We start from the raw sequence: 24371 nt of genomic DNA, 5'->3' as shown, positions 1-24371 counted from the left end.
CCTATGTGAAAGAAAGGCGCTTTTATTTTTATTTTATTTTATTTTTTTATTATTTTTTTCATTTTTTCATCTCCATTTAAAAATAATAATTGTGACAATGAAAATTTAATTTTTATAAAAAAGGTCTGAAATGACCATTGGCCCCCGGGCATCTAAACATTATCTAATCTGGTCCTTGTGTCCATTAGGGCACGCCCCCTAACTGTGCACGCCACTGGCCAAGACAATGAACTGTAAATTTAAATTTTAAAACATTAAATGAAATGACTTGCTGCTGTACAAATACAACTAACGTGATTTCAGTCGATTCCCATGGAGCTCAGTGTTGTCCCAGTTATTTACAGAGCGTTGTGTTTGTGTTTGCATTGTTTTACACGCGCTACATAGAAATAACGTTTGAAAGTGAACTCTCACTGTTACTTCCTCTTCAGGACTGTCTCAAAAGTCTATTGTGTGTGTGTGTTCATGGGCGCGGTCTAATAGTTCAGGGCAGGGCAAGGTGCGATCTTATAACTCTGCACACACACACACACACACAGTCGCCACAGCTGCTCACTGACCTCCCGCACAAAACAATGACGAGTCAGGATCCGCTGAAATCCGTCATTTCCATCGGAAATGTGGACGACACGTCTCTGGCTGTGCCGTCCGCTCACCAGTGCAGATCCGGACAACAGCGCGTCCTGGAGCAAGTGCAAACGATCCGGAGGACGAGGTCGAGACAGTCCAGCAGCGGCAGGAGCGCATCCACCTCACTGACCCCCACAAGTAAGAGACTGTCCTCCACACACTCTGACGTCACCTCAGAGAGAAAAGAAAAGAAAAAAAAACCCTGGCATTCACTGGATGTTTTTTCCTAACAAACACTCTGTGGTTGTTTCCGTGGGAGTGAAGAGTTAGTTGATACGTTTGTCTGGTCTCACGAAGCTGAAAATGTCCCTGGCTCCCCAGGAAACAGGACATGAATCATGAGTTCAATTTTTGTAACTTAATTTCTTCAGTTACAAAAGACATTAGTGTGGATCCTGGTGAGTGTAAAATGTCTAAATTAGGGAATCAGTATTAGTACGATACTGACTGATGATTAAAATCACTGGATCGGATATATCCGACATGAGAATGGAAAAGTCGTATATGTCGCGTGCTTCACTATGCACAGACTGGAGAAAACAAATGTAAACAGAAGTCTGCAAAAGCATCTTAGCCGAGTCATGTTTGGGCTGTTCATTACAACAATATTTGCTACACAGTTGGACGATTCTGCGTCTTAGAAACGACATAAATGTGTTGTTGACAGCTCCACGAAGTTCATAAATGGCCTCAAATGAGTGTATCGAACTAATATCGGTATCGGTATCGGACACGAAAGAGCGGTATCGTCACGTCCCTATAGTCTACTCTAAATCCTGTCATATAATCACTAGTTGTGTCAAGTGCTTTCTTTGTGATTGTCAGTTCCTGCATGTTTGGCTTTACTCTTCACACCCAACCTAAACAACACTTTTCACAACCTGAATATCACTTGCGTAGGGTTGTAGACTTACTAAATCTAAGTTCCGTTGTGTGGTGTCTACTTTACAGGCTGATAGAATTAGTTTTATTTACAGTCAGGTGTCAATGTTGGCATTTCTTCGAAGTGACATATGACCTTAATTGGTTACGTTACAGTGTTTACAACTCTGGTTTTATGAAGTTTTCCAGTTTGGAATGAACTCAAACAAAAAACCAGGATAGTTTCCAGTTTTAAAGTGTTGGAAGTTCTTCAGAACACACGCCTAATGTGATAGATTTAGATAAGACTTCTGTGCCCACTATCTAAATAAGTAACTGTTATACAATACATGGCTACATTATCTGTAGATGGAGGTTATGAGTCTGTGCATTGATCTCAGGTATTTACTCGCCATGTCACTGATAACAGCTCATTTGTCCTCAGGTCCTGGGTACGAGCCTGTGTTTATGGAGCCTCTGAAGTCTCAGTCGAGCACGTCTAATGGAAGCGTTTTCTTCGGAAATGGCTTCAATAAAACGGTAAGATGTGGAGTTTGTCTGTGTTGTAGTGCAGTTCTGGTGTATTATTATTATTATTATTATTATTATTATCATCATCACAGTGTTGTTATAGACACAATGATGATGAGGCACTGAAGCAGATTATTTAGACGAGCATTTTAACATTGTTTAGTTTAGTTCTCTTCAGTTATTGAAAGTAACCTAAAGCTGAAATTGACAAATATGTGGCTTTTATTATTATAATATTATTAATATTATAATTATAATAATAATAGACTTTATTTGTATAGCTCCTTTCATAGAAAGCAAATACAACATTAAATCACAACACAGGGTGGAAGTAAAAGGAAAAAGGTCTAAAGTCAAAAAGTAAAAACCCTGTTTCAACCTTGAAATAAAACAACAGATGCGACTAAAACAGTAAAATACAACACAGCATGGATTAAAATAGGAAAAGGCTAGAGCCAAGAGGTTAAACTCTGTTTTAAATGTAAAATAAAGGCTAGAGTAAAAAGATAAGATTTAAACTTGTCATTATAATGTCATAAAAAACTGATTTACAGTTACTGTCACATATTATTATCTCACCTAATACGAAACTGTTTTCGCAGGAAAATTACATATTATCTTACAGCATTGCTTCATATCCAAAACAATTATTAGCAGAGTGGCATTCCCCTGGTGTTTATGTGCTTATTATGACACAGGGAAAAACACCTGCATCCTTCACTACAGTGACCAAACAACCAAACAGTTAGGGACAACTTTTATGTCCCTAACAGTTAAGTGTTAAAGAAAAGCTTAAGGTAATTTCTACAGGTATTTGTTTAGTAACTCATCCTCCTATTTGAAATGGAACCAGGAAATATTTGGCAGTTTTGCTTGATAATGCCTATTGATTGTCAAATATGGATGGAAATGAAGTATAAAAAAACATTGCAGGTGTCATTCTTGCTGAAATGAAACAACTTTACTGTTACACCAAAGAGCCAGTTGTCTTGCTTGACTTTTCTCCCATCGCTCTCGCTCTCAAAAACATGTTTTCCAGTTACTTCGAGTGTCAGAAATCTGTTTACTCGCCGCTCCCATGGAAGCAGCCAGGCATTTATATAACAGGCCTTATATCAATCTTTTTTATATTCATTTGTCACTGCCAACTGCAGTGTCAGTAACTCTTCTAACGCTTTCGTTTGCTGTTGAAATAAAAAAAAAACCCACTTTCTCTCATTAAAAACCCACGTGTTCCTTGGCTCTGCAGCATACCGTTGAGAAGAACATGAAACAGCAAGTCGTCAACACCGCCAAGGAATCCACTGCTAAGAGGAATTTTGCATTTTCGACCCATCACTATGAGAGGAAGTACGCCCCCACCGGCTCAAAGCCCAGCCGCAGTGAGCCCGATTTGGTCCGGCAGCGCTCGGTGCCGGCGCCAAAACGCTCCGTTCCATTGCAGAGATTCCTCTCCAACAGAGGAACCCACAACACAGAGAGGCCCAGCAGTATGTTTGTAACACCTCCCAAAGGTCACGCTCAGTACGCTGTGAATGGCTTCATCAACTCCAAAACAACCAGCCAGGTCAAATACAGTGAAGTAGATGGATCCAAATCCAAAAGGCTTCCCAAGCAAACCCAAAGAGAGCATGGGTGAGTGACTCAAGGTGACGGGAACACGGTGTTTTAAATGGGAACACGTTTGAATTCAAGTATCCCCGCAGATGACACTCATGCTGTGTTTTTTTCAGCACAAATGGGAGCGGTGGTGTCGTAGATCTCACTATGAAGGAGGCTGTGGAGTGTCTCTCCAGCACCAATGAGACGTATCAGCACTGCGGCGCTTCCTACATTCAGCACAACGCTTTCATTGACGACGGGGCAAAGGAGGAGGTACTTTGTTTGTTTTCCGTCTCTTCCTGCTGCCACACACGACACGACACGACTTCAGTCACATGGGATTTCAAGTTGAGAAATGGAGGAAGTAAAAATACTCGCCAAAATACCCCAAAACCCAAAGGTTAGAGCTGATGTAGACAACGATTTGGATACAACTTGTCATTATGATGTTGAAAGTGGTAATTGTGATTTAATCAATACTGCTGTTTTGGTGTCAGAGTCAGTTGTTTTCAATAGTTTATCAAATTGCTGCTCATAGATCCTTCTGAATTCTATTCATTGGGTATTTACTATTTGAGAATTGGAAAAGTTGAATTGTTTTGACATTTTTTTCAACATTACATAGAACATAGAACAATCCAATTGCAGTCTTGGTTTTAAATTGGGATTTTGAGTTGAATACAGTAGATTATTCCCGCATGTTGATAGAAAAATGATACGTTAATGTTTATAACGATCCTCGCTCTGTTGCTGACTTTTTTTCTCTTGCTGCATCATTTTAAAACATTCAGCATCCTTGTGTGAAAAATGATGGTATGATTTTGGTGGGAGTGGTTACCGTGGCACAATATACTGTAACAGCGGCTCTCAAGAGAGACACCAGCGTCTTACCACTGCCGCGTCTTTGCAACAGTCCAAACAGGAACTGCTGAAGACTTTGAAGTTGTTAGTTTCTTCTTTGAATTTACTCTTTGACCTTTTCCTGAGCCCTGGCTTTAACCTGGATCAACCTGTTCAGGACTCCCCTGAGGCAAAAACATGTTTGGGCCAACCTGACTTTTCTGTGTTTGTAGTTTGCATATATAGACAATATATATACACAAACCAACAACACACTGCAGTGCAAAAAAAACACATGAGACATGACACGTGTCTCCAGTGACTAATCCTAATCCATAATGCAAATAAACCCTGCCTTGGATGTGAGCCTAACTAAATCATCAAAGTAAATGGAAAAGGTAGTTCTAAGTATTATTATTATCATTATTATTATTCATTTTGAATTTTTTTTTTTTTTTTAAAGCAATGATTGACAGCTGAGACAGATCTGCGACGGGTAGAATGAGGGATGTTTTGGCTTCATGTCGGCCGTCTTTATTTACAGATGAAGGTTTTGAGTCGTGGGAGGCAGCCGTGCACTTCCTGTCAGAGAAGTGGGAAGAAAAAGAAATCAAAACACTGCCGTACACATTGGGAGGCTTATTCCAGGAAAACCAAATTGCTGAAGTGCTTCGATGCAGTCGTGTCATATTTATTCAAGCTTTTTGAAAACAACCCCCATGGAAAACAACCCCCATGGTTTGAGTGACTTGTATGAATTTGCCACTGAGTATGTACATCCTCTTATTCCAGCTGAGGGGGTAACTTGTCATTCATGGTAACCCAAGGAAAACTGGGCTACAATGAGTGTTGTGAGTAATCTGATCCCAGTGCTTCTTGGATCAGAGCTAACACGCATGTAAATGGCAGGTATGAACAGGCCTCGGTGTCATTGAGCCGCGCTAAGCCTTTCCTGTCCCACAGGTGTTAAAGGTGAAGGGGATCTCTCCTCTGGTGGCTCTGCTGCGCAGCCCCAACTCGCAAGTGAGCCACACCGCCTCGGCCGCCCTTCGTAACCTGTCCTTTAAAAGTAACACCAGCAAGGAGGCCATACATCACAGCAGCGGCATCGAGGAGACCGTGGCTCTGCTCCAACAAACCGACTCTGTGGAGATACAGAAGCAGCTGACAGGTAAAGTTTGAATACGCAAACACACGTATGTATGTGCACCTGTATCCAGTCAACATGGACATAAATTGACTGCCGAGGCAGGAACTATGATTGCACGCGTACATATTTACATAGTAACTGAACAGTTGGGTTTGCTGAGCTCATCGCTGTCGTTGTCTTTTCCACTCCCTCCAGGTCTTCTGTGGAATTTGTCCTCTGCGGACAATCTGAAGCCAGACCTGCTAAAGAGCGCGCTGCCTGTCGTCATGGAGCGCGTCATTCTGCCTAACAACAGCAACAGCCAAGACCCCGAAGTCTTCTATAACTCCACCGGATTTCTCAGGTCAGAGTAAGAAAGAAAGAAAGAAAGAAAGAAAGAAAGAAAGAAAGAAAGAAAGAAAGAAAGAAAGACAGTGTGGTTGTAAATGTTAATGCACAGTGTAACATTTATCTCCCATGTCAACAAACACGTGTCTGTGATGGAAACACCTAAATGACTTCCTGTTTCATTTAGACAAAGCTGTGATTGTTTTATAATCGTCTCATGTTGTACGTGGTTACTGTGGCATACCTTTATGGTGTAATTCATATCAAACAAGATCAAAACATGAAATCTTTGCTCCCCTTTCTTGTCGGGGCAATAAACAAACCAAAAGACCATGCATTGGTTATACGAGCAAACGGAAATCATTAACACTTTTAACACAATGCATTTTGTCCACTGTCATTCTTACTTTTTGGTTTCATTTGTTTTAATTTTTTCATCAGAAACCTCAGCAGCGCAAAGCAAAACAACCGACAGGTGATGAGAAAGTGTCGGGGTTTGGTCGACTCCTTGGTCGGTTATGTCAAAGAATGTGTGGAAGCGGGAAACCCAGATGATAAGGTAAAAAAAAACAACAATTTCAGTTAATGCTCTTTTACTTTAAGACTTTTCTCCTCTTATCCAAGAGGCTTCTTCAATCCTCAACTTAAGTACTGAAGACGCCCTTTGTGAAGCCGTAATATCATACAGTGTGGTGCATTAAAATGATTTAATATTTAAAATCTGTGATTAGGCCTTTTTTTAATTTCATATCAAACCCTGACATCTTTCTCATTTTTAAAAGGGGAAAGTTTTTGTTTTTTTGACAGTACTGCATTACAAACTTCATATTTTACAGCAATAATCCACTTATTATTTTCTATTTTTGTCTCGTGGCAACTGCAACACCTGCACAATAGGCTATAAAGCTATAGAATCTGTACATTACATGACTTTCCTGACCATTTTGGCAGAAATCTTTTACGCCGGTTGCCCTTCCACCCTCCCGTTTATCCGGGCTTGGGTTCCTGGACGTGGCCCCATGACCGGGATCAATTTAGAGTGTCCAATTTACAATGACTAATGGGGATTGGGTACCCTGCTCAGGAGTTACCACCAGACCATTTACCTGACGGGCTCTTTTGTGTCTTCCTTCCTGCTGAAACAGTCTGTCGAAAACTGCGTGTGCATCCTGCACAACCTGACTTTCCAGCTGGAGGACGAGGCTCCAGCTCTGTTCAGCAGAATCACGGCTCTGGCCAAGCCGCTGGACAGGAGCCACAGCCAGGGCGACAATGGCCCCATCGGCTGCTTCAGTCCACAGAACAAATCTTCAGAGCAAGAGGTGGGGTGATGTAGGTGTGCACCAAACAAAATGTCGACGTAGGAAAAAAAGAAAAAGAGATCATTTAATTTCGCAGCTCATCACTCTCTGTCACTTTGTCTAGACAGAATGTGTTAGTGTTGCCAATCCTTTACCTCAGCAGTATAGCACTTATAAGGCTTGACAGTATGTCTGCTTTGATGTCTTGAGCGCTTGTATTAAAATAGACAGCTGCTTCAAAGGGTTTGAACGCAGTCTTTTATAATGAATCGCAGGCGTGTTCGCGGCCGTTTGCTCAGAGGGAATCATTTCCATCTTCACACTGGTGCGTGTAAAAAGCAGGTTGTACAGCCGCTGAGCGCCCACATGTGTGAGCAGATGTTACCGTGCGCTTCAAACAACAACAAAGGATTGTACAGTTGATTTTAGAGCAGGTCTTTGTCGATCAATCATGCAGCTGTTTCCCAGCTTTTTCAATGTAGCAACACGTCAACACAACAATGCATTTTCAGGTGAGAATGTTCTCGTCGGAGCAAATTATGAAACTAGTTGCACTGCTTTGCTGTTGGATCAAGATTCTTGCACGTGTGCTGTCGTTCATTTCTTGGCAGTTTTTACATTTAGATTAATCTTTTACCACCTGGTTTTGAACGTTTCAGCAAATAAATGCGTTTCATTTAGTCACATGCAAAATGATATTAGGATTCAAAGAGGATAATGTGCTACACAAGGTCAGTCATTTGCAGAGATCAGACGACTAATACAGCTGCTGATGTTGATGATGGTCTTTCTCACCCAGCATCACTTTGACTACCCGGTCGTGGAGGATTCTCAGCCGAGCGGCGCTGGCTTGCTCTTCCACTCCAAGACGATGCAGAGTTACTTGGATTTGCTTGAGTCTAGCCAGCAGGCCGACACACAGGAAGCATGTTGTGGAGCGCTGCAGAACCTCACCGCACATGAAGGCATTGTAAGCGAAGATATTGCTCCGTGACACGATGACTGTGATTGTTCGCCCATTTAAGCGGAATGATTTACTGCACTCGGCACATTTGTCTGTTACCCTCAGGTCTCCAAGGTCATGAGCCAGACCATTGTGCAGAAACTGAATGGCATGCAGGTTATCGGTCCCCTTTTGAGGTCAAACAAAGTCAACTTACAGAAGAACATTGTGGCTTTAGTAGGAAACTTGACCAAGAACCCAAACCTTCACAATAGCATAGGTAAGGAGCAAGTGAAACACACACACACACACAACAAAACCCTGATTGAAAACCCTGATATTTACCTAAAATAATATGTAAATATCTTTGTTAGAGGCCTTTCCCACATCAAAAGCTATCAATAAATTGCGTGAATGCATTAGAAGTTGGCATGTTGTGGTAAAATGTTGCCAAATGATGAGGTCATTGTCTGCAGAGCAACTTTTGGCTGACATTTTAACACAACATGCCACATCTCTTTTGGGCAGAGCTTGGAAAATGGGCCTGAAAGGAGGGAGTGGTATCATCAGTTGCATTTTTTTTTCAAAGTGAAAACAACTGTTGCAAGCTTTTCCACTCACCAGCTTTGTTGTTTTGGTGTCATTACCCAGAACTCCATCATTAGAGTGCCTTGCTCAGCAATGCACACCACTGAGCACTCCCTCTCATTGTGAGAACTCTGCTTTGGAGTTAGTTTGTGATTTTAAAACTGTAATTTCTCTGTCAATTCACATCCATTTTTCACAAATTTAAATGTGGGAGCTCCTGAAACGTTAAAAACATGTTGTTTTCTCTGCGTTTCTCTGGTTTTGGACAGTTAGAAACCGGTGCTTGGAAGGAGGGGGGAGGGGGGGCTTGTGGCTCAGTCTCTCTCTCTCTCTCTCTCTCTCTCTCTCCAAGTTTTAAAGGTTGCTTCCACAAAAATATTACTCGATCTCCAAATTGGCACGATCAAAATGTTGCTGCGGAATGTTCTAGTTCCAAGTTGCTGTTGTAGTTTTACATGTTTATACTTGTGTTAAACAGCGCGTGGGTTTTGTTTTTCCATGTTACTGAAGCTCGTAAAGCTCTGCCTGACCTGCTGGACATCATCACCGCCGGCACCAAGGGAGGGAATGAATCTGATGACACTTTGTCCATGACCTGTCAGGCTGCCAACTGCCTGCTGATGAAGGAGCCTGAGATTGGCAAACATCTGATAAAAGCCAACCTGATAAAGTCACTGAATGATCTCAGCCAAAACAAGTAAGTTTGCATGTGTGCAGAGAGAGAGAGAGAGAGAGAATGTGCCTGTATATGCATTTTGATTAATAGATACCATAATATTGGGAATGTGGTTTGCACCCTGTATGGTTTCCACAAGTCCATACTGATCTATTATTTATTATTTTCTCTCCTCCTCAGCTATTTCCCCAAATCCAGCAAGGCTGCATCCCTGCTCCTTCACAACCTGTGGTCAGAGAAGGATTTACAAAGCTTCTTGAAAAAGGTGAGTTGCCGTTTGCGGTTAAATCCTGAGTGCCAAGATCTGTCAGGGTTCGGGTGTGTCCTCAATGTTTTCTTTTTGGCTTCAGCTCAAAGATCACACCTTTCTCTGGTATTTGTGAGAAACACAGGGACAGAAGTTGAGAGGATTAGGTTCAGAAATGCCCCAGTGAACGCGAGGCAGATACTTAATTGTACGGCCAAGGAATCTCGTAGCTCAGGTTTTAAGTAACACTTAAAGGACTTTGCACGATGCATTATCATTGTGCAGGAAAATGTACATTTGAACCGAAGCTCACGATCAGTCAGTCATTGGGTCAGGTTTGGCGGTGAGAGGTGACGTGACCGAGGTGCAAGTCTCACTAACCTTTATCTGTCCCGCAGCTAGGGATGACCAAGTCCTCGTTCATGAATGACACCATCGCATCGGCACTAAAGTCGGTTCAAGTGGTCGATTAATGCAGCGGCTTTAACTGACGACAGACGGAAGAACCGCTCCTGCAAGGTTTCTGCACACTCATCACGACATACAGGCACACAGGCTGAGCTCCATCCTTTTCCATTTCACAAGGACTTTTAATCTATGAATCCATATAATACAAACATCAACAGATGATTACACAAGCCTGTACGTTAATGCTGTTTGGTGACTTTCTTTGTAGGAAAAAAATAAAAAAAAGGTGAAGGCTGAGATGTAACGCGTTTGCAGCCAAACGGCCTTTTCTGCAGATTTGCTCGAGTGCGTTTTTAAGAAACGTGTGTCTGTGTCTGCATTGTGTAATATGGGACCATTTGCTTGCTTTATTTGATAATAACATGAGGGTTAACAGTTTATTTTTGCACTGAAATTCCAGCTTTAATATCGTGACATGAGATTGTATTTGACAATGTAAAATTAAGTAAAAACAAATGAGAGTGAGAGTTATTGTCTTAAGCAGCGATGTGTGTTTACATTTTATGTCTTTTTGGTGGTGTATGTATTTTCATATGCGTGTAATTTTTCAAAATAATATGCCAAAATGTGTCAATAAAGCTGATGAAAGTCTATGATAATAATAATGAACTTTTTTTTTTTTTAAGTGGAGCACTACTCAGACACAAGAGCTTTAAAATTGATCAGAAAAATCTATTTTAAAATGTCTCTAGTTAAGCCAAGTTAATAATTCCATCTTCTGTAAATCATTTTATTCTCCACTGGAGAGTGGAGAATTCCACTGGTCGAAATACCCATTTAATCTGTGTTTTTAAATGGGTTTTTCACCACTGGAGAACACACTCATGCAACGTGTAGAAGTACATTCATCCTCCTACCCCTAACATACTGTAGCTCTGAGCATAGCCAATTGCATTAAAGTTTGTAGCGGTCCATTCAATACACCTTTATTTTATCAGACTATCAGATTATCCAAACACTCAATTTAAAGAGAGACTAAAGCAAAAAATGCTGGGATTGAGTCCAGCTCCCCCATGGCCCTCACATGGAGGATAAAGCAGTTGACAGTGAGTGAGTGATGAGTGAACTTGTTTTGTTTCCGGCACATTGATGATGTTACAATTCACAAATATGTAACATGGGTGAGAAAAAACACCACAGGGCAGAACAAATCACTGGGAACGATGTCATTCGGCTTCACTTGGGTTTAAAAATCCTTAAAATTCCCGCTAACTTTGGTGTGAAAGAGGCTTAAGAGAGAACTAGAATTCTGCACCTCCGCTATAGACTCACCTTGTTTTCAGTCTTGGGGAAATCTGACACTTATTTTCTGTCCATACAGGTCAGAAAATAAATGTAATAAACCCAGAAATCAACAGGGCGTTTTTAGAATGTCTCGGGTCGTCTGCTGTGCATCTGTGATCATCTTATGAGAGAAGCTTTGACAGAGAGCTGCAATTGCAAAATGTTATCACTCAAAATGAAGTATTTTTCGAGTGATTCTACCGTTCAGCCCCTCTGACCTGATTTGCACTGATATTTAATGAGTCCCTCACTGATTTATGACCCTTCCCTCCACCAATAAGTTTGGCATTTGAATTAATTGTCAGTTGTCATAGTCACCATAGTTGTGTCACTCGCTTGCATCTTGTCACACCCATCCAGATTTTGGCTGTTATGTTTGAAATGCTTGGAGGCAGATGAACAAACACATGTTTCGAGTTCAGTTAGCTCCACCCTCGTGATTTATTTTTTGCGGCCCAAGACGCCGTGATTAGAGCCAGGCGTGACAGCTGCTCTATCTGTGAATTATCAGTAAGCGGATTTGAACTTTGCTCTGCTGCAGCTCAAACCACATCGTCTACCCTACAGCCACAAGAGTTCTTGGTTTACGGTGGAGAGTTTAACCGGATTTATTTATTTTGGCGGATTTATGACCGCAACTGGTAATACTGGTGTCCCCAGCATGTGACTTCATTAAATGATGCAATAAAATTACGTGAAACTGCCGATCAGTTTAAGAAAAGCGCTTTCATAAAGTTTTGGCACGGACAATTAAGGTGTAGCCTTTGTATCTTGTCTCTGCTAAAAAGGTTTCATCTTCACCGGCAGCGTTGGTGTGACTGTTAATAGCAAATGAACTGATTCCCACCAAACTCTGTGAAGGTGTGGGGGGCCACGGGTGAACCAGTTAACTTCTGGTTCGAAATCAGAACCAATTCAGAATTAAATCTTTTTTTTTTTTTTTTTCCCCGAAAAAGATCGACCTTGCCGATTGCCATTCTGGTTAGCATACTGATGCTTATCTGAAGAAACAGCTTCAAGCAAAACAACTTGCACAACCAAATCCTCAACTTTCGTGACACACCAGAGTCGAGCTGGTTTGGCAAATAAAACACAGTCTCACATGATGTGTAATTGCCGTGTTGAAGACGATAATGTGAGCAGTGCTGTGGAATGGCAGGACAGTATTCATGTATCCACTGGGCACGGTGCTGCAGAGAATGTACCAGCACCCTCAACACCCAACTTCTCGTCCCCATGTTATTTTTATTATTACTGTGCAAGAAAGATAAGAAGCTAACTTGCAGCCAACCCAGGGGGAGCTGATGCTATGACAGCCCCAGCAGTCCCAGGTTACTGTTTGTGACAGCTGCTTATTGGGCACCAATCCACAGAAGCATGTTAAATTTAACCTCTCCCAGCTTTGTTTGTCGCTGTTTTTCAATTTAACGAAACGAATGTAAAGGTCCCTAAAAACGAAGAGAACGAGAATCACAGCATATCTGGTTTGTTAAATGAAGTGGTTTTTTTTATTCTTTGTGATCTCAGAGTCCGACACAATACTACTTCTACTTCACCCATTGCACACAAACCTTAAAGTGAGTTGCACCACATCGTTTGATCAGTCTGCAATCCGAAATCTACTTCCTGCAGAGGGACACCTTCTCATAGGCAATTTACTTAAGAGCATCGTATAATATTTTCAGAACTGTAACTTTTTATTGCATGTTCAAGTATTACATTGTATACATATCATTGGAATTCACTGATGTCAGATGAAGCCACGTTTCCTCTTTTCCTCTTGTTCATGTCCAATGTTACTTCCTCAGACCACGTTTGCTCCTGGCGCCCTTTGAGCTGAGAACAAAAGCACACATTATTACATTAGCCGGCACACACTGCACACTGAACCTGGTATAGGTTCTTCTTTTGAAATTGCATTATTGTGTTGAACATCTATACTTTGTACATGAAGCTAAAGCTACAGGTTGAATAGTTGAATCTATATTCTGACAGCTTTCACTTATCTAGAGTGTTTAGAGCTTAAGGGTCTCTCAGGCTAAGTTCATATAACCAACCACACTGTTAACTTCAAACTCAGATCAGATTTGACGATTAACATTCATCACTATGATTGTACACACATGTGCCACATGGATTCTGTTGTGTTCATGTATTGGGTGGATCTGATCTAAGACCACAGACCGAAGTGACTCAGATCTGATTTGAGAACTTGAATAGATTATTAGACTTTGTTAACGCTGCAGCCCAAATCGGATTTGTAAGCATATCCGATCAGAATCTGATCTCCCTGACCAACTGTTCACATTATATATAAGTGATACGATCCAATCTGCGTGTGTCCATACTGACATTGTCTAGTTTAGTCTTCCACATGGATTTCTATGAATCAGCTTCGGAAAATCGGATCGCATGTGTTTTTTTTAAGGTGTTCAGACTGTCAAAAAAAATCAACCTAGATTACAATTTAGACATGCTTAAAAATCGGATTTGGGCTGCAAAACAAGGCCTTACTGTGTCCACACAGCCCTGAAATGTTTTTTTTTTTATCTGTTTCACATCAATGGAAAAGTGTGTTTTTCACTGAATCCAATCAGGAGCCATTACTCCAAAAATAGGCGTTTTTCTCTGCTTGTGCAGCAATGCAGTAATCATTATGGGAAGAAAAAAGTTTTTTATTTTATTTGTATTTCACAACTTATTATTATTATTATTATTATTATTATTATTATTCGACTCCTTACAGGGGGCTCTATTCTTGTGTTGGCTACCACTGCCTCACAGTAAGCTTTTCACAGCTGCTGCTGTTGGAAGGGAATTCCCTACCAATCGACTGCTATCTTTATCGACTGTTGCTATACCGTGACACCTGCAGACTCGGTGAATATATGAATGCATGAATACAAACTATGACTTCGTGAACGTCTACGGATTTAGTTCAGTCAGCTCCAACGAAAAAACAAAGAGAAATATTTGACTTGGAAACAAAAAAATCTGAACGAAGGCTTCATTCCAGGGTCTCAGAGACTGAGCTCTGTCTGTAACACAAGCTGCAGATCAGAGAAAGGATTGACATGATTTGGATGGCAGCAGGGGGTCGGTCACCGTTTTATTGTGAGGCACATCCACACGGATGATATCACATGGCAGGTATGAGCTCTCTCAGCTGTGCATCTCCATTACAGCCCATCTCTCCTTGGAGACGACGTGCATGTCCGTAGCTCACATACTCAAGTCTTTGTAAAAACACTTATCATGTGTTGTTCTATTTTCTAGTCCAGACCTAATATAGTCAGTGGTTGAGTCTGAGTCCCACTTCCAACCAGTCAGTGGTCACGTCGTGTCAAGTCACTTGAGTCGAGTCAGAGACACCCTGTCCTACAAAAGTGACTATGAGTATCTGCATTAGTGATATTACACACTTACATTTTCTGATGATCACTGACTCGGTTCCTTAGCACGGTGACCTGTGCAAAGATTGGTTTAAAACAAATTGTTACACAAAAATGCAGCACTGTATGTGAGATACATGTATATATGTATATACATATATATATATATATATACAGTATATTTATGACATACGTCATATTTCTGCTTGCTATTCTGACACTGAAGGTCAAACTTCTCTGCTTCCAGCTGACGCAACGTCTCCCACAGCTCCTGAGCTTTGTCCCTGTATCAGTGCAGATGAAGATGACTTCAGATTTTTTGCACCAGCAAACAACAACATTTGGTCTTCATGAGAATGGAGTATTTAGGCCCAAGTTAAACAGCGGCTTACTTGAGCTTGTCCTCTCTTAGGTGATCAACGTTCAACTCCTTGCGTCGATCGTTCAGGATCTTCCTCTTCTTTTCTCTCTCGGTTTGTTTCTTTGCTCCAGGTTGTGTTTGCTAGTCAAGAGGGAGAGGGCATAGTTTGACTGTGTCCCTGTTGTACAGAACAACATGTTCCCCTATCAGTCTGAGTCTGTATAAGGTCAATTTTACTGAAGAAATTAAAAGGAAATCACTTTGTATCCAGTGAAGCTCAAGTTGGACAGAATCATCTTCTTCCTCGCATCATCATCTGATTTCTTCTTGGCCTCTTCCTCTTCTTTCCTCGCTTTCTCTTCCTGATGAGAAAAAAAAGTACAGTGCCGTTAATCTGTCAGTGACGGCGGCGTGATAAAACGTGATTGTTTGAATTTGAATAGACTTCAAGTTTGGATATGAAGGGAAGTTTGCACAATCTAGGACACATCTGTCTCCATGTTGTTAACATTAAAGCTAGGTTCTGAAATCCCATCATGCAACAATTGGGACAAAAACAACGCCATTTTGGCAGGAAACAGCACTGTTCTACTCCAAAGATACATACAGTATAACCTCTATACCAGGCAATATGTCAGGCATGACATTTCACCAGATCATCAGAGATCCCAAGAGACGGCAGAGTTAGATCACCGCCATAAACAGACGGAGTGATGAAAATTGGAGCAATCACTTTATATCAGAATCCAACCCAAATATCTTAAATATCTTATCTATTTCTATATTTCAGTATCTATTTTACATACTTTTATTGCCATGTGTAACCTTCCTCTCAAGTAGGATGATGGAAAGATGTCAGGAAGATTTAGATGTGACGTTACTGCAGGTCTGCAATAATGTCTGCTCTGGCTGTTTCCATACCCATGAAAAGCACCAGGGGGCGTTATAAAGGTCAGATATATTCAGTCTGTTGATTTCTGTGATTATATATTGCCTAATCTATGTGGATTTAAAGTGTGCAGTGCACTCTGACACCTTGAAACCGGCACTGCTCATGTTTGCTGCAGCTTTTTCCTGCCACCATGGCAGTGTAAAAAAACTGGGTCACGTGACATCTGGAGCTATGCTATGCTCGGTACATCCGACTCACTGCCATTGACACTGGCATGAAAGCCCCGCCCTCCAAAACACTCCAAATTGTTGTCTGTACAGGAAGTGTAAATTTTGGCTGCACTTTCTTTGCCCTTTGTCAGTCAGTGACTCACTCCCTCACTTATCGCTGTTGTCTCTGCTTTGTGGGTTGAGCTGTTGAGCCTGAACAAGAACACCTGCAGGCAGGCGTGTCAATTATTGACAGACTGGTCCACCAGCCAATCACACGACTATGTGGTCCAAATTATGTGAGGAGGATTTTAATGAATAACATAAAAAGTGCCAGAAGCAATGCACACGTCTATGCTTTAATGAAATTTGACGGGACACTTCACTTACAGCGAGTCTATTCTGCCGTTCTCTTTCTCTCTCCGCTCGGATCTTCGTCTGCTCTGCTCTCTCCGATCTGCGTTTATCCTGCAGCAGGAAAACAAAGATCACTTTTTCACGACAAACTCTGCCACCACTTTATGATTACATACGAGTGCATGTGTTATTTTGCGCCATACAATGCGATCTGTGAGGCTCAGGAGCTCTTCTTCCTCCTTCTTGCGCTTCTCGAAGTGAGCTTCAATCAGAGTGTGGAGCTCATTCATATCCTTCTCCATTCGTTTCCGATGAATGTCCTGAAATGATGGCAAAAGATGGACAAATGAGTTGTACCCGCATTCTCCCCAAAGTGCAGCTTAAAGATCTAACTTTGAGATAAACTCACATCGAAATCCACTCTTTCTCCCTCTGGGATCTTTGGAGCTGCCAGGCCAGGGACGAAACCAGGCCTGAGGAGGATTTACAAATATCATTTAAAAAAACTCTGATTCTCCCTGATTTAGTTTCAATTCACTTTTTTTTCTTACTTCATTTTGCGCTTGGCCTCATCTGCATGTCCACAAAACGAACAAATGAAATTGTCAGTTTGTAAGGCAATTTAAAGACACATAGACAAAAGGATGTGCGAGTCAACGTGGGTCTTTCACACAAACACATTTTTGTAAAGAATCTGTCCATACCTCCGTCATTTTCCTCTCCTTCATCTGCTGACAGAATAGAGCCAGTGAAAGGTCAGATGATAGTGAAGCATGTGTGTGTAGATGTGCAGACAATGATACACTTTTGACAGGTTTGAAGCACAAGCCGTGAAACGGGTTGGCCAAAGGTCATGACCCTGCACTTAGGAGCTTTGCAAAAAAGAGGTTTGTGGAGTGATTCTCAGTACAATTAAGGGTTTTTAAAAAACTTAGATTTAGACTTAAATGTACATTCCACATTCTATTTTAACTTGTTTTTTTATAGTTTGAGTGTTGATATCTTTATATACTGTACATTTTTTGGTAATGCATGTTTATTATTTATCTTTATCTTTACTGTCTTTGCTGCTGTAACATTGTAAATTCCTTACTAGCTTATCTTATTTAGATTTATGATATATTGATAAGATAAATTGAAAAACACCTCCTGGTTCAGTGACATGTGTCATTTAAAGGAAGGGATCACTGAAACAGGAGCATGACAGACACAGACAGACAGACAACTTTATTATTTATTTATGAGCTCAGTAGAATGAGGTGTTGACCACCTCCTGTCAGGGAGGATGGGTGTGTTTTTTTCCGAGTGTGAGAGAAAGATTATCATGAGATTATCATCCCAGATAACTCATGATTACCTCATCTGAGCCCTGGCTCGAAGAAACAAAGAGCATCTTTCATTAGTTTTTCTATTAACTTTTGTTTTTTCTCCAGTAAATGGCATCAAGGTAATGAACAGTTTTGACGAGTGTGATATTATTCCACCACGCTTGTTGTCACTGTGTGAAGGAAAACATGTATCATTCATTTTCTGAAAAAAAAAACGCTGTGACATGTGACTGAAACCGGGCTGTGAAGCGTTGGTGTCACGGACATACTGTACATGGTTTCCCCTCAGAACAATAGCACATTCCAACCTTACCCTGGTCATTAAATGACAGTGCTTATTCCACAGGCTCACTGTTTGAGGGATATCTGTTTACAGTTAACATGCAAGCATGGAACATGTATTAGCATAAGCAGTACTACCTTCTACCTCCTCCTCCTCGTCCTCTACTACCTCTTCCACCTCCTCCTCCTCCTCCTCCTCCTCCTCCACGTCCTCTACTACCTCTTCCACCTCCTCCACCTCCTGCTCCTCTTCTGTGCAAAGCAATTATGTAGTTAGCGACAGTTCTGATGATCCCTTCAAAACAAGACAATCTCTGAATCTCTAGCCAATCTTTTTTTTTTTATATATCTCAGTGCTTCCTTCTTCAGTGTCCTACGACTGAATTTCAACATTTAATCAGTAAATTAGTCATCTACTTACTAGCAATGGGGATGTAAATTATTTTAAAAGGCACTCATTCATTTAAATATTGTTTTGTAATGATTTTGTGCATCTTATTTTCCAAGTACAGCAATGCAATTACAGTGATACAGTTTAGCCACCAGCTTTTGCACTATTTTGCACAGTAGTTTTTAGTGATGGGCTCTTTTGTTCCCAGCATTGCTTTCCTCTCTGGGCCTCTCGAGAAAAAAGTGACACCAGATATTTAGTCCCTTTGGCCACAGAGGGAGGGAAACTCAATCTATTGTTTCCACTGCAGAGACCGTAAGCCAACCTGCGGTTATTGGACCTTTAATGGGCATAAAAGTGAAAGTGGACATTGTGCATTCACCGCTATCTACCCCAAGGTTCTCTATTGAGAAGCTGACCTACATTTGTCTCTAACAGCGACTCCACTCTACACAGAAAGACAGGTGATGCTTGGCTGCAGGGACAACATGGCGGCACAGAGGCCCACACAGACAGCCTCACAAAGGAGACAGAAATAGAGGAACGACCCTTTATCTCAGCAAAGGCAACCCGATGCACCGTTTCAATCGAAAGGACAGATCCATTGGGATGTTTATTCAAGGTTAACTATCTTCAGCCTTGGGCAGAGAGGGACTCGCTGAGCGGACAAAGGTCAGTCTGGCAGAAAAGTTGAGGCGCAGCAGCTGCCTCTACAGTGGCACCAGCATGCCAAAAATACAGTACACCGCGGTGAAGCCAAGAGCTTAGCGGATGCAGTGTGTTAAGTAACCAACAATGCTTTAATACAAGGCTCGAGTGTGTAAAGCAGGTAACAAAGTGGCAGGAAAAAACATACAACCAGCTTTTTAGGACCGATACACTCGTACCTCTGCCAAGGCGTTTATCTTTCACTGTGTTTTGAGCTTTAGATGACATTTTCCCGGGATGTACTGTAGGTCATGTTCCTGGGAAAAAGTTTTTGTATTTTATTTGGTCTATGGATCCGAATACAGATTCAGTTTTAAAATCAAATGTTAAATCTTTCTAGATATAGGACAGTGAACTGACCTGTAGGAAACTGAGCGGCCTTGGCAGAGGTTTGTGTTATCAGAGTGCTCTCTCTCTCTCTACTCAATAGATATTGTTTGTATAATCATAAAATACCAACAATATCCTCCTCTCCGTCACACTGTACACACACGGAGAGTTAGAAAGCAATCAAATATAGGTATAATAAACCTCTGATACATTCAAGCAGGTTAATCATGCATTTTCTTTACAATTCTCTGTGCTGCAGGGATGAAGCAAATCTGCAGCCAGTTCACTACACGCCGTGTGTATGTGTGTGTGTTCAGTGAAAGAATAATGTGACTTACGTTGTTCCCTGAAAAAAACAGAGAAACAAACAAACAAAAAAATTAAATTAAGAAAATTATGATCGATTCTCTCTGTGCTGACATTCTCTAATTCTCGGTTTACAGAAAACCTGCATGTACTCACTCATAGGCATCTTCCGTGTCTGACATGTTTGTTTTTTTATTAATGCAGCACCTGGACAGAAGGGCACGCCACTGCATTATGATGATTATTATGATTATTATTAATAAATATTAACATGCAATGGAAAATGCACAGACTTACCCAGATGGTGCGATGTTCACCTCAGACGTGACTCAATGTGGAGTTGTATACTGTGCCCTTCTCTGTTGGCCATAAGCTTTTAAGCCCAGTAGTGGGGTCACATGGCAGAAAGCTGCCCATATCTACAATGGGTGGGCACATACCTGTAAACAGATGGCAGAAGGCATTAAATAGAATGGGAAAACATGTATTCCCCATGGACTTGCATTGTCTATTTTTACATGGCAAAACCTAGACCAGACACCAGAGGATTATTGCTCTCAAAAGGTTTCAGTGTCTTAGGTCTGGCTGGCGTGGAGAAGTTCAAAAGTAATCCCTGTAAACCTACTCCTGTGTGAACACAAATACAACTCCATCTCCTCTGATTTCTACGTGAAGAAAGACATCATTTACTGTAACGTTGTACAGCTACACAAACTGGAAGTGTCACGCAATCGGCTAATTGAGCTGGATTCCCACAGTGAAAGTGTATCATAACACTCTGCATCTCACTGCCCTGTGTCCTCGCATGCAGCAACGTGTTCTCAGCGACACCCTTCATGACCTGCCAAGTCTGTTGTTACTCCCAGTGTTCGACCCGGCGGATTGTGACTCAACAGAGACTTTATTTGTGAGGTTTGCCTGTGTGTTTGTCTCCTTTATCGAAGGGCAGATGGTTTTTGAGGCAAGTTCGAGCACATTCTCGCGTCATTTGAGACGAGCTCCAGTCGAGTCTGTCTTGTCAAAACAAGCCCTGTCGCACAGATCAGCAGCAAGGTTCAAATCATTTGAACGCCTTCCATTCAAAACTGTGTTTTAATGTTGTTTTAAACACCTGAGATATATAACATATACTGTATATAACAGTAACGTAAACCTTTTCTCTGTTATTCTTAAAGATTTATCATATAATATGATCATTAATATGATAGTATTGATTGGTAGTATTGTTCACTAGAGATCAATTTCATAGCCAGATACTTCACTTTGATGTTTGACATGATGCATAACAAATAATAAACTGCTTTTCTGACAGGTGTAATGCAGGTATAAAGACACCACACCATGTACCTGGAGGCAATCTGGGCATGTACAAGTTGATGATGTTTATACATGTGTTTAAAACATATATTAAACAAATATTCTTCTTTGTTTCCTGGGTTTAAAACAGATCAGATATTTGTTCTGTGGTTGCTTGGTTGCCTCTGACAGAATAAAATCCAGTAATCCCCCTGCTGTCATACGTACTGCGCTGTTTGTCCACACAGAGAGATCACATTCATAATAAAATACATCATTGTGTAATGAAGATACTCTCACTTCTCCCGTTTTCAGTCACGCCTGAGTAAAATAATCTTCAAGTATGTGTTTCTTTTTGAGAGAGGCGGCACAAAGCTGTGACACAGTGTCAGGAAGTCAGACAATAACAGGATAGAGTTTCATGTACTTTACTTTGATTTATACATTATAGCCGCCTGATTGTGTCGTTGCAATCCCCGGCCCTCGGGGGGAACCTGAGTCACCAAAACAAACAACACAAAGCAGTGAGGCCTCCTAATAAGTTTTAACCCTAACATGGCACATTAGGGAATCTCAGCATGGACAATTTTCAATATGTGTAAGACTCATTATATTGTAATAATAATAATGATAACTATAATGATAATAATAATAATAATACAAATAATGATAATGATAATAATGATAATGATAATGATAATGATAATAATAATAATAATAACCTAAAAAATTGTATTTTGTTTTTCTTATTTTTTAATCTAGTTGGTTTGGACCACACGGTTGGTGTAGCGGTAGGAACAAGGGCTTTTCTGCATGGAGTTTGCATGTTCTGCAAAGGTTTCCTCCCACAGTCCAAAAATGGGGATTAAGCAAATTGGACACTCTAAATTGACCGTAGGTGTGAGTGTGGAGGGTTGTTTGTCTCTATATGTGTCTCTGTGATGGACTGGCGACCTGTCCAGGGTGTAACCTGCCCTTTGCCCTATGTCAGCTGGGATTGGCACCAGTGCCCACTGTGACCCTCATGTGTAGGATAAAGTGGTAGAAGACAGATGGATGGTTTAGATGATTGAAGTCATTAAGTCAGTAAACTGGATGTGATATGATACTGCCACTTGGTGGCAGAGTATAAGAGTGCAGCCAAAGCTTTTCTCTTGACACTTGACACTTGATTGGGCGTGAATGATGTGTATCTCATGAGCTGGCCAGTGAGATGTACTGTACTGCTGCTGTAGCCCATTCATGTTGTGCATTTGGAAAATGGTCTTCTGCAGAATGATTGCCTGACTATCATTTTGAACAACAATGCAGTTTCATCATGAGAATTGCTGCTTCTTTTTTTTTTCTCTTTAGTGACAATTGTGCGTGTAAATCCTACATCAACACCTCCTGGAAAGACTCAGACCAGCCTGTCTGATGTTCAGTCACTTAAATCACCTTTCTTCCCTATTCTGATTCTAATCTTCATCAGGTCTCTTTCATATGTTTCCATGCCTAAATGTATGTATTTGTGATGTGATGTGGGATGTATTTGCATTGACTATCAGTTGAACAGCTGTACCTAATTAAGCGGCTGATAGGGACTTTATGTATCCTGCATTGCAAAAATCTGATAACTGATTAAATGTTTACAACCATTTTCAGTACTATACTGATGATTTCCTCCATCCACCTTCTCAAATGTGACAGCACTCTTACATCAAAATCTATTTTTGTTTAATATTATTGTATGTATAAAAGTTCATATTTGTTTAACTTATTTTTTTTCCCTACTTAATAATCAACAGCAGAGATAATCATAGTGCCTCTATTATAAATTTGATAATTTATGAATTTATCTCAACCACCTAGAGAACCTTTAACAGGAAACCTAAACCCAGAAAACTCTTAACAATTCAAGATAAGATAAGTGTTAATAGATACTATATGTTAATAATAGGATTTGACTGAGGACCTCTGCTGAAACGTCTTCTTCTGTTCTTCTTCTTCTTCTTCTTCTTCGTGATGCTGCTTCACTCTCTTGCCACCTCTGGATTCCTATCGACTTTCCCCCGACCGTGACTCCACCCACACGTTAGCCGCTGCAGTGCAAATCAAACGCACCCCTGTCAGTGAGGCGGACTATTTAAACTGCGTGTGGTGGACAAACCAGGCCGTGGACTCTTGTCACGCGTGTCTTTATGTCATGAGGCTGATTCACAGGAAGTGTCTGTGCCTTTGGCTGCAGACTTATGGGATTTACTCGTCGCTGAAATGTCAGGTGTTGTTACTTCATTTCACCACCAACGTCTGTCTGCACGTGAGTATAATATACTGCTAACTCATGGTCTCTATGGTCTTTGCTAATTGTTTGTTCGTCTTTACTCTGGTGTTATTCACAGAGCTTAGGTTCGTTTTAGGTTTTGAATGTTTTGTCGTCCTACAAATGTAGCTTCCATGCTCTTTTTGTCGCAGACATTTTTTAAAACTTAAGCTCAAATAATCAGTCAATAACAACCACTTCTGATGCTACTATGAAAAGGTGAGGTCCCATAACCACACGTTTTTATTTCAATCCGTGTTCCTTGTGGTTTTTAAGGTAATTCATGGTTGAATCAATGCTGTGTGTCTCGTAGGCTAAACAAATAAATAATTGTGTTTATTTTGACTAATATTACAGTTGAGATACGATTCCAGATATGAGAGGGAATGGTATTTTTTTTACACAATTATTCTCATTTTCATTTGTATAACCTATTTAAAAATCATTACTGTGTGATATTTGTGCAGATCTGTGAGAAACAAGGATATTTTCTATAGTCTGAAGAATATGATGTGTATAGGCCAGAGCAATATTTCATCTAAAATGGTATTTTTCACACATTTTGGCTTTAAGAAACATTTGGAAATTTCAGTGGGCCATATTGAGATTTTGATTTGTTCAGCCCAGTGTTTAAGGTAAATTTGGCTTGGATTTTGTAAACTGAAACAATCCTGATATCCCTGTTCAACATGGGTGAAGTGATGTTGGATAGACCACCAGTGAATTCATCTCTTGATTTTGTAAACCAAATTGACATTGAGAGATTGTA

The 24371-nt window shown here is 40.8% G+C and overlaps 3 protein-coding genes across 7 annotated transcripts in view; 2 read left to right on the top strand and 1 right to left on the bottom strand.

The window, feature by feature from the left end:
- Positions 1-514: 514 nt before the first annotated feature.
- pkp1b (plakophilin 1b) lies at positions 515-10757 on the top strand. 2 transcript variants are annotated; one of them, XM_058632816.1, is made up of 13 exons: positions 515-768; positions 1937-2031; positions 3272-3657; positions 3756-3897; positions 5428-5635; positions 5810-5957; positions 6383-6500; positions 7087-7263; positions 8042-8212; positions 8312-8465; positions 9284-9470; positions 9630-9714; positions 10099-10757. In XM_058632816.1, the coding sequence occupies exons 1-13, from the start codon at positions 576-578 to the stop codon at positions 10102-10104; spliced, it is 2070 nt and encodes a 689-aa protein (XP_058488799.1). In that variant the 5' UTR covers positions 515-575; the 3' UTR covers positions 10105-10757. The 2 variants fall into 2 exon arrangements, with proteins under 2 accessions (XP_058488799.1, XP_058488797.1); XM_058632814.1 differs by having other exon boundaries at positions 516-768; positions 10095-10757.
- A 2364-nt stretch (positions 10758-13121) lies between these two features.
- LOC131461475 (troponin T, cardiac muscle isoforms-like) lies at positions 13122-18380 on the bottom strand. The gene is made up of 10 exons (XM_058632768.1): positions 17364-18380; positions 17211-17232; positions 17069-17132; positions 16863-16979; positions 16693-16770; positions 15462-15563; positions 15233-15342; positions 15034-15124; positions 14875-14915; positions 13122-13284 (listed from the first exon to the last, which is right to left on the bottom strand). The coding sequence occupies exons 2-10, from the start codon at positions 17213-17215 to the stop codon at positions 13245-13247; spliced, it is 648 nt and encodes a 215-aa protein (XP_058488751.1). The 5' UTR covers positions 17216-17232; positions 17364-18380; the 3' UTR covers positions 13122-13244.
- Positions 18381-23453: 5073 nt separating this feature from the next.
- The window catches only part of nav1b (neuron navigator 1b), an 84437-nt gene continuing 83519 nt past the window's right edge, over positions 23454-24371 (top strand). For 3 of the 4 annotated variants that reach the window (XM_058631399.1, XM_058631397.1, XM_058631396.1), the window contains exon 1: positions 23454-23599. The gene's annotated coding sequence lies outside the window, so the exon portion shown is untranslated. The remainder of the gene's footprint in view (positions 23600-24371) is intronic. The other variant, XM_058631398.1, reaches the window with a different exon arrangement.

The sequence above is a fragment of the Solea solea genome, chromosome 6 (genome assembly GCF_958295425.1).
Source record: "Solea solea chromosome 6, fSolSol10.1, whole genome shotgun sequence".
In the NCBI taxonomy this organism is placed as follows: Eukaryota; Metazoa; Chordata; class Actinopteri; order Pleuronectiformes; family Soleidae; genus Solea; species Solea solea.
The sequence above is the reverse complement of the archived record's forward strand: the minus strand, read 5'-3'. Positions and strand labels throughout refer to the sequence as shown.